The 18,165-nt window shown below is 45.9% G+C and overlaps 1 protein-coding gene across 3 annotated transcripts in view; it reads left to right on the top strand.

The window, feature by feature from the left end:
• The window catches only part of szt2 (SZT2 subunit of KICSTOR complex), a 148,865-nt gene extending 131,212 nt beyond the window's left edge, over positions 1-17,653 (top strand). For all 3 annotated transcript variants that reach the window (XM_026194043.1, XM_026194042.1, XM_026194041.1), the window contains 8 exons: positions 5,502-5,567; positions 11,717-11,930; positions 13,143-13,320; positions 13,408-13,530; positions 13,734-14,250; positions 14,710-14,820; positions 15,368-15,436; positions 15,518-17,653. In XM_026194043.1, the coding sequence (XP_026049828.1) occupies positions 5,502-5,567; positions 11,717-11,930; positions 13,143-13,320; positions 13,408-13,530; positions 13,734-14,250; positions 14,710-14,820; positions 15,368-15,436; positions 15,518-15,661 (1,422 nt within the window). In that variant the 3' untranslated portion in view covers positions 15,662-17,653. The remainder of the gene's footprint in view (positions 1-5,501; positions 5,568-11,716; positions 11,931-13,142; positions 13,321-13,407; positions 13,531-13,733; positions 14,251-14,709; positions 14,821-15,367; positions 15,437-15,517) is intronic.
• The last annotated feature ends 512 nt before the right edge of the window (positions 17,654-18,165 follow it).

Genomic DNA, 18,165 nt, shown 5'->3' with positions numbered 1-18,165 from the left:
GTTTTAGACTCTCTGTGGAAGTCCCACTATTTCCTGTGTAAGCAGCAGTCTCTCAACTTTAAATTGAGTTGAGTGGACAAATTTGTGTTGTAGTGTTAAGTAAAAATGGTGCCGCTGTCCTGCGTTTATCCTGCTGTCTGTGCTGTCACAGGACAACCACAGGCAGTCTCAGCTGCAGGGACAGCATCATGGAGCACAGTGAAATGAGAAACATGTTCCTGGACTCGCCTAACCCACCTTTAGGCTCGTGAAACTAAACTAAACTTCTCAGCCACAGAGGGAGGAAACAAGAAACTGCTCCAAATGTTCCAGTTCTGCAGACTCGTGCACCTCCAAGCTTATCGACTCCTTTTATCAGTGCTGGCATGTTATGTTCTGATATTTGCATAAAAATGGCATCAAGCTGGTGTCGGAGAAGCAGCAACAATGAAGCTTTTTTTCTTTCTGTTGAGACTCAGATAATGAAACATGAATCTGGAAATATTGAGGCGATCGATAAAGAATCGGACCTAATAACAGCATTCGTGTCTTACAAGTCCCGAGCTTTAGTCTTGTCTTCGTTTTAAATGTATTTTATTTATGAACAGACAGAGCGGCTGTAAAATTCTGAAACAGGATTCAATCACAAATGGATTTTTAAAAATATATCCGCATTTTCTTGATCTGCACATAAAAGCTAACAGCTGTTTGTTGTTTCCATCCATAGGTGTGTATATTTTCTGTTTTGAGTTCACATGTTTTGAGTAACTGCCTGTGAAGATGAAATCCTGACGCTGTCCAGCAGCGACTGTTCATCTGGAAAGAAAATCACTTTGCTCCAGTACTTTCACCATCCAGGGTGTTTTTCACACTGTGTCACTTTTCAGATTTCATCGGGTCTGCCGCTCCGTGCTGTTTCATGCTGTGCATCCCGAACATGTATTACTGCAAGGAGGAAAAGTATTTTAGAACAGGCACACATGGCCTGCCTGCTTTTAGCGACAAAGTGAAGTGGAACTTTTTAAAAGCCCATTTCAATCTAAGTGGGTGTTAATTCAACTGTTTGCAGAGCTGTTTAGTTCTGCAAACAGTCAGCTGGTTTTTATTTATTTCTATTTTTATTTAAATTTGCCTCCAGTTTCAGACCCGCTGTTTCTAACAGTTGCTGATGTTTAGCTGAAGGGAGAAATAAGTCCAAGTTCTCCTCTCTGTGAGGTCTCCTCCGATCATGCACGAGTGACAGTTGCTGCCATCAATCTGGACGCCAAATATGTTAAAGCAAATTCAACATTGGTGGACTGTTTCTGACAATGTGTGGCTTTAGCCTGCAGCTCGGCCCCCTGACAGTATTTTACTATCAGCCATGTTGCACTTCCCATCTCATTTCACCTCGTCTGTTAGAACATACTCCACGTGGTTTAATCTAAAGATGCATTATTTATCAAATGTATTATTGTCTGATGCATAAAATAATATGCTTACAACACAGCCTGAAGAAACCAGAGTCAAAGTAACAACAAAAGTACTTTGGAAATAATTCAGGTGGAACCTTTTCCAAGTTTTAGGAACAAAAGGATGATCAAACAGCCTTTTGTTCCTCTCATCATTAGTTGTTGTACTGGTCCAGCGTCAGAGGAGCATCCTTTTAGTTTTTGGCAGCTTCACTATAAATCATTCAAACATACAAAAGTTACTAAACTCAAAGGATGAATCAGCGTTGTTTGTTTGACATATCACATAAACAGCTGTGCAGATGACACACAAATATATATCACAATGTCACCAGGAGACCGAGGCCCTGTACAGGCTCTTGGTAAATGCATTGAGGAAATCAATGACTGGTTGTGCCACAATTTTCTCCAGCTAAACAAAAACAAAACTGAGGTAATAGTCTTTGGCGCCAAAGAAAAACGATTACAGGTCACCAGAGAACTTCAATCTATACATCTAAAAACCACAAACCAGGCGAGAAATTTGGGTGTAGTGATGGATGCAGACCTAAACTTAGAAAAACACATTAAGACAATAACAAAGTCAGCTTACTATCACCTCAAGAATATATCAAGGATAAAAGATCTGATGTCTCAACAGGACCTGGAAAAACTAGTCCATGCATTCATCTTTAGTAGGCTTGATTACTGTAACAGCATCTTTACAGGTCTACCTAAAAAATCAGTCAGACAACTACAGCTCATTCAGAACTCTGCTGCTCGAGTCCTCACTAAGACCAAAAAAGTGGACCACATCAGTCCAGCTCTGAGGTCTTTACACTGGCTGCCTGTCCGTCAGAGGATAGACTTTAAAGTTCTGATGCTGGTCTATAAAGCTCTGAATGGTTTAGGACCAAAATACATCAGTGACCTCCTGACCCAGTATGAACCTTCCAGATCCCTCAGGTCATCTGGATCCGGTCTTTTATCAGTTCCCAGAGTCAGAACCAGACACGGAGAAGCTGCATTCAGCTTTTATGCTCCTTATATCTGGAACAAACTCCCAGAAAGCCTCAGATCAGCTGAAACACTCAGTTTATTTAAATCCAGGTTGAAGACTCACCTGTTCTCAGCTGCATTTGAATAAAGCACCAAATCCACACTTTTAAGCTTAAATTTCAAAACTTACATTTTTTTCATGCTTTTTATTTGTTTTTGTTTTTTAATGTCTCTGTAAAGTGCTTTGAATCACCTTGCTGTAAATAAACTTGCCTTACACTTGTACAGCTGTTACTGCAGCTGAATCTGTGCAACATGTGGGGTTTGTTCCAAAAATGGATTTTCAAAGAGCTGTTAGCTGCATACGAATGCATTTATTACATAATAACAAACACTGTGATAAAATCAAAAAATGCAAATATTTTAGAAATTTATCAAAGTTTAAAACCAAACAATTATGTTATTTTTTAAGGCCGATAACAACTGGCACACTGGACTTCTTTATGGTTATTTAATCAAGTATTTATCTGTAATTTGGCGTCTTATAAAGATCATAATATACTTCACTATTTTTTTTCTGTTTTTTGGTGAAAAATGATCATTTAGATGAAAGAACTTGCACATAGTGGTGGACTAACCATTACAGAAATATGTCAAAAAGGATTTTAATGAGCAATACTGCTGTTTTAGAGCAGCTGCAGCTTAAACCGCACACTGGGGTGGTGCCTGGCGTGGTGTGCAGCGGCAACCAGAGATAAAAAAATAAATAAATGAAAATCCTACAAGAATACTTCTGGGTGGAGTCATGAATCAAACCATCAGTTTTTATATCGAGTAACAGGACGTGTAAACATGAAGGGAAATAATGAGACCTGCATTAATCTGCCTCGTAGCTTAGGCATGAATTTTAAAGCCAAGTTAGACGCAGCAATATTCAATAAAAAAAAGACAACATAAGCTAATCGCCATTAGTTCTGCTAAACTTTGTTTATATAGACTTGTTAAATGAAATGTCCTCTATCTTGTATAAATGCCATTTCTACTTTAGGATGGCTCACAGGAAGTACCAAAGTACAACTTCATGGTGTTCCCTTGTGCACAAAGCTGCGATTGTTTGTTCTGTGCATGAGCAGAGGTGCTTTTTCACTTCTGTTTATGGATTTTTGAAGAATTTCCGACCTTGAAGATTCAGCTCTTATCCCGAGTGCCAGCAGCTTCGGTCCTTGTTCTGCTTCTATATTAGGTGAACATCTCTCCCACTTGTGACTGATCCATTTTCAGATTAGGGGGTCGGTGCACTTTGATGTGACGAAGGCAGAGAAAGATGTTTTGAAAGATGTCATGCTGTTTGTTTCCCTCCCGGTGGTGTTGTCAGGATGTCTACAAAGTGATGTGAGAGGTTGACTGTGTTGAAAGAGCCTGTGCCTCTAAGCACAGTGGGGAGGCCAAAGGGTTTAAGTGTTGAGAAAGGAAGAAAGGTGCATTCGCTGCAGCTATTGTGAATTAAAGATGTCCATAAATCCTCAACAAAAAGCTTGACATTGAGTAAATTAAGCGTAAACAATGTGTTTTATGTTTAAAATGAATCATCTCTGTAAAGCCCAGAGATGTGTTCCCTGTGTTAGAGAGGGAGTCATAACTGCAGTCAGTATTTACAGGTGAGAGCACGTTCTGAAGTGGCTCTTCACATTGGCCCAAACATTATACACAAAAGCAATGAATTGCTTCCTAATTAATAGATAATTTTAAACAGTTTAGAATATGATTTACATTTAAATGACGATGTTGCTGAAACACTTTAAACAGGAGACTTGTTGACATGTGAGAAACACACAGATATAAAAAGAATGAATGTTCATGCTGGCCACATTAAAGGGGACCCGTTTATTTCCAGCCTTTGTCCTTTGGCTCTGTTACAGTAGCTTTGCATGATTTGCAGAATAAGCCTTGTTAATATCAATAATATCAGTGCAACCCCTCAGTTCATCATCCGTCTGACAAAACCTCCCATCTTTCTCCTCATTGGATGTCCCTCATAAGCAAAAAGATTTGATTGGAAGGTGGGCTTGATCTGTGCCTGAGACAATAATATCAGAGTAAATAGTTTCAGTCTTTTTATTCAGATCTAAGAGGTGAAAAATGCGTCTGGAACAGTGTTTCAATACGCCATCATAATAGGCTGCATGCAGAAACGAACTCTTCCCCGTGTTTTTCCTAAATGTGAAAATACTGTGGAATCTTTTCCATTTTAAGATGCAGATTTTTTTCTACTTTAATTTGTTCAAATATTGTTTCTTGTGTTCCTCTGATCATCAGTGAATTTAATTGCCCAGCACACATGCAAAGTTTCAGACGGTGTTCAGGACGAGGACTGTGGTAATTCATTCGTTAGCACTTGTTAGTGCTGTCAGTATAAAATGTCTTTATAAATAAACACAAATTAGTTGCATTAGTATTTGGGGTTTACAGCAGCGTGCATTAAACTTAATGTGTTACTGCTTTGACAGTGTTCTGGTAAATACTGAGAAATAGGCAGGCAGCTTGTTAGTGAAGTGACACCAACTTAATGAATGAAGCGTAAAGTTTGCTAACAGCTATGGATCAGCCCAACATTAGAACCACATATCATGTGATTATTATAAGTCCAAGCCCAGGTCGTTGAGCTGGCCTCCTAACACGCCTATCCCAGTCTGACGGTGCATCTGTGGGAACTAACCTGATCCTGAGGCCAACAGAAGGATGTGCAGCTTAACCACAGGATGGTGGTTTTAATGTTGGGGCTGATCGATGGATATATCAGTCTTATGATGCTTTACTGAAGTCGTATTATCCACAAGTAGTTTCCTACTAACCAAGATGCATATTACTGTGACTATCAGCTAGTCAGATTAGCTGAGTGTTTAGCTGGTTAGTGTCACACTAAAAACAATAAACACATCCAAGTCCACAGTTCTAGAGTGTGTATGTAATGTGGATATTTGTAGTCTGAAATGGTTTTATTTGATCTCTTAGCACATCTTCAGTCTTCCTTTCCATCCATCTGTCTGTGTCTCTGTGTCTGCCTAGTCCCACCTCATGTCATCTCTCCATCAGGGCAGCCTCCTCACCAAACCTCGTTGCAAGCCGTTTCCAGATGCCACACCAGTATCTGACTGTGCGGTATGTCCCAGCCATTCTCAAGGGAGGGGTGTCTCACTACAATCAGGCTCCACCCCTCTTCGCCACTCTATGCTTGCTCTCATCAGTCCTGGTCTCTTTCCTTTCAAGTTTACCTGCCTGTCTCTGTGGGAATGATTGGGTTTAATGTTAAATCAAGTGCACTGTGGGAGCTACTGTTGCTGCAAACTACAGCTTGACTGTAAAAACGCATCTTTAGCTTAAGGCAGGGACTCAGACTTAAGTTATGCAATAAAAATGATGCATTTATACCTGATTGTGTTGAGGATCAGGTGAGGGCCAAGCACCTCTATGATTTTCTTTTCCTTTTCTGTTTTCAACAGGCTGTCTTCTCTGTGGTTGTTGGTTTGGTGTTTTGGGTGTTGGAGCTAATTTTTTATGCAACCATGTTTTTCTTTTGCCCTTCCTCTTCTTCCTCTTCTTTAGCAGCCAGGTGGTGATTGGAGCTAGGGTCTGTGTTCATGTGTGAAGGTTCAGTCTTTGAATTACACAGAATGTAAACTGCTGCTTCTGCTGCTCCGCTGCTACAGATACAATACTGGAAAATTCTGTATAATTTCTATTATACAGAATTTATACAGAACTATTAATTCATTTAAATTGTTAGTGACCACTGGGTGTTTATAACTGTATGTCTGAGTAAGTATATGTTGTTCCCCAAGGCTCAGTTATTGGGCCACTTCTGCTTAAATGCTGCATGTTTAGCAGCGTGATGGTAGCTACAATTGAATCATGCCATCAATGACTCATTTCATTGATTTTTCTTCTAATATTTTCAGACTATTTTGATATATTTTCTTTGTAATGTAAAGCTAAATGAGCTTGAGTCGAGTATTAATTAACAGTATAATGGTAGGTTGCAAAGTGCAGGCTGTGAGGGTGCGGCCACAAGGAGTTTGTTTAAATATTATATTCTAGATTTTAAAACAATCATTAAAAAAAAGTTTATAGGAGAAAAAGGTCAAAGGATGAAAATAAATCACTGAAAGTGCACAAACTTTACAAGCTTGTGTGGTCATCCAGATTGTGATTATTAGGTTATCGTGAGCTGAAAAAGATTTTTTTAGATTTTGAAATGATCTGTCTTAAGTTTGAGTATTTGATAATTATTAGTATCCATCTATCCATCTTCATCCGCTTTATCCGAGGCCGGGTCGCGGGGGCAGCAGCCTGAGCAGAGAGGCCCAAACCTCCCTCTCCCCAGCCACCTCCTCCGGCTTATCCGGGGGAACACCAAGGCGTTCCCAGGCCAGCCGAGAGATAATCTCTCCAGCGTGTCCTGGGTCTGCCCCGGGGCCTCCTCCCGGTGGGACATGCCGGAATCGACTGGTAAATTGAGAGCTTTTACACTCAGCTCCCTCTTCACCACGACGGACCGGTGCAGCGTCCGCATTACTGCAGCTGCAGCCCCAATCCGTCTGTCGATCTCCGGCTCCCTTCTCCCATCACTCGCAAACAAGAACCCGAGATACTTGAACTCCTCCACTTGGGGCAGGAACCGATGAAGCCAACAGAACCACATCATCCGCAAAAATCAGAGATGAGATTCTGAGGCCACCAAAGCGAAAGCCCTCCGCCACTTGGCTGCGCCTAGAAATCCTGTCCATAAAAATTATGAACAGAACCGGTGAAGCCCATCACCCACCAGGAACAAATCCGACTTATTGCCGGCAATGCAAACCAAGCTCTTGCAACGGTTGTATAGGGATCGAATGGCCCGTAGCAATGGGCCAGACACCCCATACTCCCGCAACACCTCCCACAGGACACCCCGAGGGACACGGTCGAATGCCTTCTCCAAGTCCATAAAACACATGTAGACTGGTTGGGCAAACTCCCATGCGCCCTTGAGTATCCTTGAGAGGATAAAGAGCTGGTCCAGTGTTCCGCGACCAGGACGAAAACCACATTGTTCCCCCTGTATCCGAGGTTCAACTAGCGGACGAACTCTCCTTTCCAGCACCCTGGCATAGACTTTCCCAGGGAGGCTGAGGAGTGTGATCCCCTTGTATTTGGAACACACCCTCCGGTCTCCCTTCTTAAAGATGGGGACCACCACCCCAGTTTGCCAGTCCAGGAGTACTGCCCCTGATCTCCACGCAACATTGTAGAGGCGTGTCAACCAGGACAGCCCTACACCGTCCAGAGCCTTCAGGAACTCGGGGCGGACCTCATCAACACCAGGGGCTCTGCCACCAAGGAGTTGTTTAACTGCCTCAGTGACCTCGCCCCCGGAAATTGGCGGGTCATTCCCCTCATCCCCAGACTCTGCTTCCTCCTCGGAAGACGTGTCAGTGGGATTAAGGAGGTCCTCGAAGTATTCCTTCCACCGCCTGACAATTTTCTCAGTCGACGTCAGCAGCGCTCCGCCAGCACTATACACAGTGCAGGTAGAGCACCTCTTTCCCATCCTGACGGTTTGCCAGAATCTCTTCGAGGCAGTCCGAAAGTCTTTTTCCATGCCCTCTCCGAACTCCTCCCACACCCGAGTTTTTGCTTCAGCCACTGCCCGAGCCGCATTCCGCTTGGCCTGTAAATACCTGTCGGCTGCCTCCGGAGTCCCACAGGCTAACCAAGCCTGGTAGGACTCCTTCTTCAGCCTGGTGGCTCCCTTCACCTCTGGTGTCCACCATTTGGTTCGGGGATTACCACCACGGCAGGCACCAACCACTTTGCGGCCGCAGCTCAATGCAGCAGCTTCAGCAATGGAGACGCTGAACATGGTCCATTCGGACTCAATGTCCCCAGTCTCCCTCAGAATGCTGTTGAAGCTCTGCCGGAGGTGTGCGTTGAAGATCTCGCGGACTGGGGCCTCTGCTAGACGTTCCCAGCACACCCTCACTATGCGTTTAGGTGCACCGGGTCTGTCCAGCGTCCTCCCCCGCCACCTGATCCAACTCACCACCAGGTGGTGATCAGTTGACAGCTCAGCCCCTCTCTTTACCCGAGTGTCCAGAACATATGGTTGCAGGTCTGGTGATACGATTACAAAATCGATCATCAACCTGCGGCCTAGAGCGTCCTGGTGCCACGTGCACTTATGGACAAACTCTTATGTTCGAACAAGGTGTTCGTTATGGCCAAACTGTGATTTGCACAGAAGTCCAATAACAAAACACCGCTTGGGGTCAGATCAGGGAGGCCATTCCTCCCAATCACGCCCCTCCAGGTCTCGATGTCGTTACCCACGTGAGCATTGAAGTCTCCCAGCAGGACCACCTTCCAGCACCCCACCCAGGGACTCTAAGAAGGCTGGGTACTCTGAACTGCCACTCGGCGCATAAGCGCAGATGACAGTCAGGCCCGTTCCCCGACCCTAAGGAGCAGGGAACAAACCCTCTCATCCACCGGGAAAAACCCCAACGTACCGGCAGCAAGCCGAGGGGATATTAGAATACCCACCCCAGCCTGTTGCCTCTCACCATGGGCAACTCCAGACTGAGACAGAGTCCAGCCCCTCTCCAGGAGACTGGTTCCAGAGCCCAAGCCATGCGTAGAGGTGAGCCCGACTATATCTAGCCGGTACCTCTCAACCTCACGCACTAACTCAGGCTCCTTCCCCACCAGAGAGGTGACATTCCATGTCCTTATTGCCAGTCTTGGCAGCCGGGGATCAGTCCGCCAGGGCCTCCCCTCCTGGCCGCCACCCGGCACACAATGCACCCGACCCCTATGGCGCCTCCTGCGGGTGGTGGGCCTGCGGGAGGATGGGCTCATGTCTCCTCTTCGGGCTGTGCCCGGCCGGGCCCCATGGACTAAGGCCCGGCCACCATACGCTCGCCCTCGGGCACCCTCCCCAGGCCTGGCTCCAGGGCGGGGCCCCGGTAACCCTATCCCGGGCAGGGTAAACTGTTCCCTCGATGTTCTCTTCATAAGGGTCTTCTGAATTATTAGTAATGTATGTAATTATTCTGTGCCTAAACCTGACCAAGCAGCCAGAGAAAGCAAACGTACTGCAACACTCACACTAACATATCCTCAGGGTGTTACGGTTAAGAAAATCAGGTACTAAATACATAAGCAGAGAATCAGACACTCACCAGCCACTTTATTAGAGACACCAACACTGCAAATACTAATGGGCCAATCACATGGCAGCAACTCAATGCATGTAGACATGTAGGCATAGTCAAGAAGACCCGAAGTTCAATCCGAGCATCAGCAAATGTTATTTAAGTGATGAATGTGCGATTTTTCAACACAGACACTTGTAGGCTTTACAGAGGATGGTCCAGTAAATGCCAGTGGTCAGAGGAGATTGGCCAAGCTCCTGTTAGCTGATGGGAAGCCAACAATAACTCGGTCAATTGCTCATTAAAACCAAGGTATGCAGAACAGCATCCCTGAAAACACCAAGTGAGAAGCTCTACAGCAGCAGAAGACCACACAGAGTGCTGCTGCGTGCAGGTAAAACCAGGAGACCACGGCTTACGATTTCCACAGCCTCGCCAATAGTGGACAGTTTGGAAGCTTATCTGCTCTGATGAATCTCCTCCATGTACCCGTCTTCCAGCTGGAGAGCATGACACGTCAGGAAACTCTCATGATCTGAAACTGGATTCTTGAACCTGATTCTGCTGTAATCAAAGGTTCAAAGTGTTGATCCCACACAGCACCTTTAGGATGTGATGTAACAGGAGACTTCAAATCTACAGCATGCGTGTGACACTATCATGTCAGTGTGAACCACGAGGAATGGTGCCAGCACCTTGTCGAATCTGTGCCACAAAGCACTACGGCAGTGCTGAAGGGGGAAAGGTGTACCTGGTAAAGTGGCTGTGAGTGTATATTTGCAGTTGTAATACACACATCACAGCTGGATAACTGCTGTTACTCCTGTTGGGTTTCAGATCACTGCATTGTGATAGTACCACTGCAGAAATGTGAGTCTTTTTTTCCAGGAGTGAAAATGCAGAGCCTCACAGGGACGCATCGATGGATGTCACAGGCTGAGAGCTTTCCTCTCGTCGCTCTGCTTGTCTTTCTTTCAATCAGCTTGCTTTGTATTCTCTTCTTTTTCTTCTTCTTGTATGACCTCGCTGATTGCAGCTTCTCCCGTCAATGCAGCCGCTGTCATTAATTTCACTTCCACCGAGTGCCGCTGACAGGAGACGAGCTGCAGCCCCACGACTCAAACTGGCAATTTGTTCTTGTCAAAGTTACACGGAGTGTTTAATTAACTAGAACATGAACCATTTGGGATTACAGGTTAGGAAATAATAAATGTTAGCGTGATAGCAAGGAGGACACACACACACACACACACACACACAGGAACTACCTATGAACTGAGGAGAGCCGCGCAGTCCCATTGGCTTCCAGGCTCCATAGATAACAGGCCAGGAGGTCACACTTAATTTGTCTGCCAGACTGCAGGAACACCGCTGGGGAGAGAAAAGTTAATATTCATCTTTTCATTCCTGTGTGGAAAAGAATATTCTTCCTCATTCTTATCTCTGCGGTGAGGGTGCTGATGAAAGTCTTCTGCCCTTTTGCCAGTTTCTGGACAAGTGTCGAGGCAGGAAAAGGTTCCAGACGGCGAAGAGATGAAAGTCTGTAGCTACAGAACGCTGTGCAGTCTTTTCTTGGCTCTTTGATATAATGAAGCTGCTTTTGTGCACGTTCCAGGCAAATGGTCCAGATCAAAGTAAAAGCAGGAGTAGCAATTAGAGCTCCTTGTAAACTCTTATTGTGCTGTAATTAACTGCACAGCACAGCCTCTCACTGCAGCCATTTGCATTTGCAATTATTGCTTTTGTCAGCTCCCTTTTGATGTTGGATTTAATTAAAAAGGATATTATTATGAATCTGATTGATATCAAAGTTGCTTACAAAAGCTTCTCAGTAAGGAGCGATGGGAGTCACAGTGCAGCAGGGCCTTAAGGTGTGCTGTACAAAGCAGTCTCTGTTGGAGTGGCTGGAACAGCAGGTCCTTCCCCTTCAGATGCAAAACAGTTTCATACATGGCTGATCGCACAGATAGACATTCAGAGTTAGCGCTGTCTGCCAGATCAGTTTTGCAGAGGTATTCAGACTGACTGAGTTTGGAGTTAGAGTACCTCCTTCTTTTCCCGTCTGTGTCAGTGAGTCACGCTGTCCTGGTGATGACGTCTCACAACCTTCTGTTGCAGCTCTCCATGCTCTTCACTGAGGAGTGTGATAAAGTCAGGGACACCATGCACGTTCACTCCTTCAGCTACGACTTCCACCTGCGAGTGGTTCACCAGTACCTGGTCGGCTGCCACATGACGCTACGGCAAGGCTACCAGCTCACCGACTTCCTGGACGACTTCATCTCCCATCACCCGGACATCCCCAAGTTCGGCCGCAACCACGTCTTTCAAGGTGATTCTGGTGTTGCTGACTGCATCGAATCCCATGTGATGATGATGATAATGTTTTTTTGATTCTGCCATGATTTCTAGCTTTTCAACATTTACAGCAGCCGCCAGAGCAGCCAGTGAAAGTAAACAAAAGATGGCAACACAGTGAACGGTGTACAGAGCATTTACTAAAGGGAACAAAACTCGAATTCACCAGAAACAAAGACCAGAAAAAAACAAACTGACAAATGAAAAATAGGCCCAAAAATCATCATGTGATTAGAAGCATTTGAACTGTGGGTCAGTGCCCACACAAACACACACTGGTTCTGATGGGAAATACAAACTAAGGATCCAGTTATATCCACCATATAGCTGCACGTCCTCACTAAAGTGCGAATGGCATTCCCCATTTTTATGGTGCGATTAGGTTTATCCAACCTTAAAAAGTGCAAGGTTATAACTTTAATTTGTATTCTTTGCCTCCGGCTTTCAACTTTCCCCCTTTTACCTAATGGTCCCTGATACATGAGATGAAGTCTTTCCACCAGCTTCATTTAACAAAGACTTGCATCTGAAAATGTGTCCGTGTGCTGTGACTTCACTGAAGTTATTCGCAGCACGTTTATGGAAGTTGTGGTCATTTTAAAAAACAAACTCTGCTGTCTTGGCTTAAACTATGCAGACGTGCAGAAAAAAATAAGTGCACCGAGACCTTTGGGAGGAAGTGGTCTGGATTAAATTCCAAACTCCAAACAAAGTTTGGGTTAAACTTCTGTAGCTAAACAGGTAAATCTGAATCATCCACAGTGATGGTTCATGAATTTTTTTTTTTTGTTCTGAAATAAACAACTTTAGCTCACCTCTTACCCCCCCCCACCCCTGTGGTTGATTTAGCACAGAGTTTATTCGCTAACCTCTGCTAGCACGAGTACTGGAAGTCTACTCAGGTGAATTTGTGTTCATGTTTAGCGTCTTCTCCAGCTCCCTCTGGTGGTCAGTGCAAACCAACTGAAATGATATTCAGAGTAAATATTTGAAATTGTTTCACTGAAAGACGAGTTCAGTCCCTCTGTGTCCCGCCTCCGTTCGGGCGTCACCAGCAGCGCTCTCTGAGCCGTTCTGGATCGATGAGCAGATATTTGTTTTTCCATCAGAGCTTCTCGGGCTCTGTGTGTGCACAGGAACAACTGTGTTTGTCCTTCTGAGCGTCTGTCATTCTTGTGTAAATCAGGGAGCTTCTCCATCTCCACGGGGATGATAACGGCTCACCAGCTCTACAACTACATCACCGACCACGCCAGCACGTATGGCATGAAGCCGCTCCGCATGTCGAAGGCTGCGGTCGCCACTGACAACAAGAAGGCGATGCCTGACCTTCACGAGTATGCCCTGGTGGCTCTGTGGAACAGGTGGAGAAACAGCTCTGACCTCAGAATAAACCTTCTCTCCTCATATCTGCGGCTTAACTTTACCTTTGTTGGCTCCTCTTGCTTTAGTTCGGGCTCCTACAAGGATCTGGACGGTCTGCCCCACCACGATGACTTCGATGTTTCCCTGGTGGTGTGTCACAACGCTGCTCCGTTTGAGGAGCAGTCAGACGGGGAGAGGCATCTGCTCAGGTAAGATCTACAGACTGCAGCATAGAGGCTGTGTGATAGTTACTCATATCTGGGCTGACACCATGTTTGTTTTATCTGACATGTCCTGACACAACCTAAAGAGGACTGGTGGACGTTTCACGGGCCAAACAAATGTGTTAACAGTACATCACTGAAGGCACTGGATAAACTTTTGCTGAGTCTCATCTCGTCCCCTTTCATAGGCTACGCTTCTACGTGATCATGACCAGTCAGCGGGAGCTATTCCCACGCCTCACTGCAGACATGCGCCGCTTTAAGAAGCTTCCTCAAATCCACCGTGATCCCGGAGAGCTGGGGGGACGGCTCTCCCAGGATCGAGCAGAGGCTTCTGGGTCACGTGGTTCTGAGCAGGACCTCTGGGAGGAGGGTTCGTCTGAAGCTTCAGCACCCTTGGCTCCAAGTGATGGCAACGAGTTTTACCCTCTGACAGGCGGTGGACCAGAGGCTCAGGGGCTCCTCTACGCCTCCCCTCTGTTCCCTCTTCTCAACAACGAGGTGGCGTCTGCCCGCAGACAGATCCAGATCAGCGTGGAGCAGGCCATGGGTCACTGCCGCAGGGACAACCTGTGGAGGAGGCTGTTCCACGGCGAGCATGTGGCCCTGGATAAACTGAAGCTGGCCAAGTTGTCGTTCAGCGAGCTGGAGGAGCTGCTGGAGGCTGTGCAGAGCCGATCAGTGGGGGAAATCGACCCGCAGCTGGTGAGACTCTAATTTTAGCCTTAAAATCAAGATTCAGTTATGACCATCAAACATCAGCAATACCAAACACCTTGATTACTAAGACCACAGCTCGACACAAATGAACCGCCAGCAGCTCGACACCCTGTCATTTGAAACGCAAAGCAACACCAGCACACAGCTAAGCATCGGTGCTCCCACAGTATGAGAAACATTTGGAGGTGATCAGGCTCTCGCTGTGACCTCAGCCAGCTGCAGGTGACCTGCAGATCAAACATCAGCTCGCACATACATGTTAGCAGGAGCTGTGAATGGGAGGTAAATGTTCCTAACACATCAGGAGGCTTCAGGATTTTGTTAGTTAAAGGAGGAGCTTTTAAATGATACATCTGCAGCTTGAATATTTGACTTTGCAGGTGAAACCCAGTGAAAGTTTCTGATGGTCAGTGTTGTAACTGTAGTGTGAACGTGTTGCTGCAGGACTGTTTCCTGACCATGGGTCCAGCCTGGTACCAGAGTCTCATCAAGGTCCTGCTCAGTCGCTTCCCTCAGAGCTGCAGACACTTCGACGACAACGGCATCCAGTATCTGGTGAGAAAAAAAGAGTTCAAAGTGGCAAACCCACAGGCCCCTGTATCCATGAGTTTCCCTCTGCTGTGGGAAAAAACAAAAAACAAACGGGCAGCAAAACGTTACCAGCCAACAACCAAATGAAGGCGTTCCCTTTAATGCTCAGGGTCATCGAGATCCCTTTAAAAAATATTGGAAACACGACCCCAAACGTCATCTCTAAGCACAGCTCCGTTAGTCTCTAGTAGCATTTCTCTGGACACAAATGGGACCATTTAGCAGACTCGAGCTAGAAACACCTGCAACACGTAATGCGACACACTGATTAGTCTCACTCGCGTTCAGACTCGATTGTTAGATCAGTCGAGTCAGTGTAAAAGAGACCTCGAGTGACTTACAGGCGAGAGGATGGAGCATCGAGCTCAGAGTGAGAGCTCCAACACATGAACTGCAGTAACACACATTTCTTCTGTATCTGTGGAGACAGACTTTAAAACGGTGACGTTTGTGTTGCACACACCTGTTCACCTCGTTCCAGCTAACGTCCACTCGTGTCTTTGTACTTCAGGCTGTTCTGAACCAAAAGTTCACCGACTGCTTCGTTCTGGTATTTCTGGACAACCAAGCTGGAAAAACTGTGAGTTCTTATACACGTCTGACTTATTTTTTCTTATAATAAAGTCATGCAAAGTTCTCAGATTTCATCTTCCTCCCGCAGAGTTTAAAGGTCGTGTTTCGGGAGCCGCTGCCGTTGCAGCCGCAGGCCGGCAGCAGCCCCCCTCCTCAGCTGGTGTCCATGTATCATCACCTGGAGTCTGTAATTAACACCGCGTGCTACAATCTGTGGACTGGACTGCTATAGCACCCGGACCCGAGTCGTGTCTTTAACACGAGACAAATGGAAATGAGAAGAGAAGCTTTCTGCATAACGCTGAGCTCACTGAGTGGGAGCAGCGACATACTGGACTCATGTGCAAGAAACAGTTTTAAATGTTGAGGATCATAAAGTTGAGCAGACACTACGATGGGTTCCCTCGCAGTTACTGTACGAGCCTTCAAACAGCACCGTGACCACGCCACAGCAAAAGCACCTTCCTTACCACTATTGTCAAGAGTCAGACGGGCGATCAACATCCAGATAAAGAGAACTGCAGGCTGTATGCACTTATGGGTTGGGACAGTCCCTTTAAATCACAACGTACAAAATCCTGTTTAAAAAGTGATGTTTTAGATCTTTGTAGCAGGTGAGACATGTCAGCAAATATCTCACATCCTGGAACAGATTCAAAAAGGGGCTGAGGATGAAGATTTGGCCAAAGCAGCATCACTGGCTCCTGGTTCCTCGAGGAACTTGAGGTCATTTGCAGTGTTTGATAATTTAATATGTAGCATATATCAAACTGAGTCCTACTCAGTCCAAATACTTGGGGCGGTCTGAGCTGAGTAGGTGAGATGATCTGCAGCTTTTCAGGGCTCATATCTTTAACCTTTAACCTCCACCAACGTCGTGCCAAATCCAGAACCAGTTTCACGTATTTCCACCTCCCTAAAAATGTACTGGTACTAGTAAGCATGGCACCACAAACTGATGATGCCTTGCTGCCTCCAGTTCTTCCAGGAAGTGAGGATAATGAGACGTTCCCGAACAGCTCAGCTGTGTCCCGGGTCTGCAACGGGGTCTCCTCCTGGTTGGACGTGCCCAGAAAACATCACCGAAGAGGAGACGACCTGAACCTCGTCATCACAGACGCAAGAGCTCTGCTGCTTTGATGGGATGCTTTTGGTCACCAACCAAAGCTGGTGTCATAGCTGAGAGTAAGGACATACCTTCACCACCACAAGCTGCTGCAGCTCCATCTGTCAATCTGGAAACAACTCGGAGCATTCGGTGCTCAAAGGCACAAAGGTAGAACGGGTGGACGACCTGGAAGGTGCTCTTTAACACATTCTGATGGATATGACACGGCGAGGACGCCGTCGATGTACGGACAGAAACATCGTGAGCGTGCAGCGGCTGTTTGACATCATTGAGCCTGAGTCAGTGGTCAGAAGGCAGCACTTACATGCATTCTGCACAAATTTGAAGCTCCACATCTTCACTAATGTCTCAGCGTCGGTTTGGATCTCGTGCCTTCTGACAGTATTTAGCTTCACGCCACATCAGTGTTAAAACAAGAAGAGACAGCCCAGATGCCGGTGCGCAGAGTGGGAAGGCTTTTATGTTCAAATGCGTCAAACCTGTTTCCACTTGAACCCCACTGCCATGTCTGTTGCCCTCAAGTGCCTTTCTCTGTTTATTATTTTCTCCCTTTTTTCATTCCCAAACCTGTGAAGTGACGCCGTTGTCGCTCTGGCAGGAGATGTGTGGAAACACACTGCTGGTGTTATGCAGCGAAAGTGCCTGAGTCAGTTTGGAGAAATGTGACAAAAATTGCCTTTCATAAGCAGGAAAATTGGTCATATTAACTTTGGTGATTTGCATAATAACATGCCACATGTCATCAGCGCCGAGTGTTTCCAAAGCATGTTGGGGTGGTGGTGTGTACTCTCACACAGTGTGGCTGGTAGTCATACCTCAGCCTGGCACAGGACTGTTACATCACAACAGGAAGGCTCCGTGTCCAGTGTGGCTCCTGTAGGAGTCGCACCCGTTCTGGGAGGGAACCAAACAGGTCTGAGCTTCACCAACTGAAGAGGACTGAATGTTAAACACTGGATTATTCATCATGCAAAATGTGAACTGTAAGCAGACAGCCCTGTAAAATAAAACCTGCACTACCTGTGTCGTGTATATTGTGTATATACAGAACACTTTATACAGTATGTAAAGTTAAATAAACAAGTTACAGAGTAAGAGTGTGCTGAACTGTTCTTCACTGTGCAGCTTCGTGTCGTGACAGAAGCTCCGGACAAAACTTTAGTGCCGGACTGTCCAACGCCAGGCCTCGAGGGCCGGAGTCCCGCAGGTCTCAGATGATCCAACACAGCTGATTCAAACGGCTGGATGACCTCCTCAACATGCCGTGAAGTTCTCCAGAAGCTGCTAATGAACTCATGTGATTCACGTGTGCTGACCCAGGGTGAGATCTAAAACCTGCAGGACACCGGCCCTCGAGGCCTGGAGTCGGACGCCCCTGTTTTAGCATCTTCAATCCTGCAGACGCCAGAATCATCGGCATAAAGCACAAAACGTTTGTTATTACAGTGTGTCAGAGCATTTATTATAGTTCGGGTGTTCAGTCAGTGGGAATAATTTTAAAAAGGCGCAGCTAGTTGGGAACACTGCAAGTAAAAGATTTAATGAAGGCGTTAGCATGAGTCAGTCAGGCGTGACAACACAACACCAGTTTGTGAAAACAATTCAAA

Source organism: Astatotilapia calliptera, chromosome 15, assembly GCF_900246225.1.
Source record: "Astatotilapia calliptera chromosome 15, fAstCal1.2, whole genome shotgun sequence".
In the NCBI taxonomy this organism is placed as follows: Eukaryota; Metazoa; Chordata; class Actinopteri; order Cichliformes; family Cichlidae; genus Astatotilapia; species Astatotilapia calliptera.
Note: the sequence above shows the minus strand (reverse complement) of the source record. Positions and strands in the feature narration are given on the sequence as shown.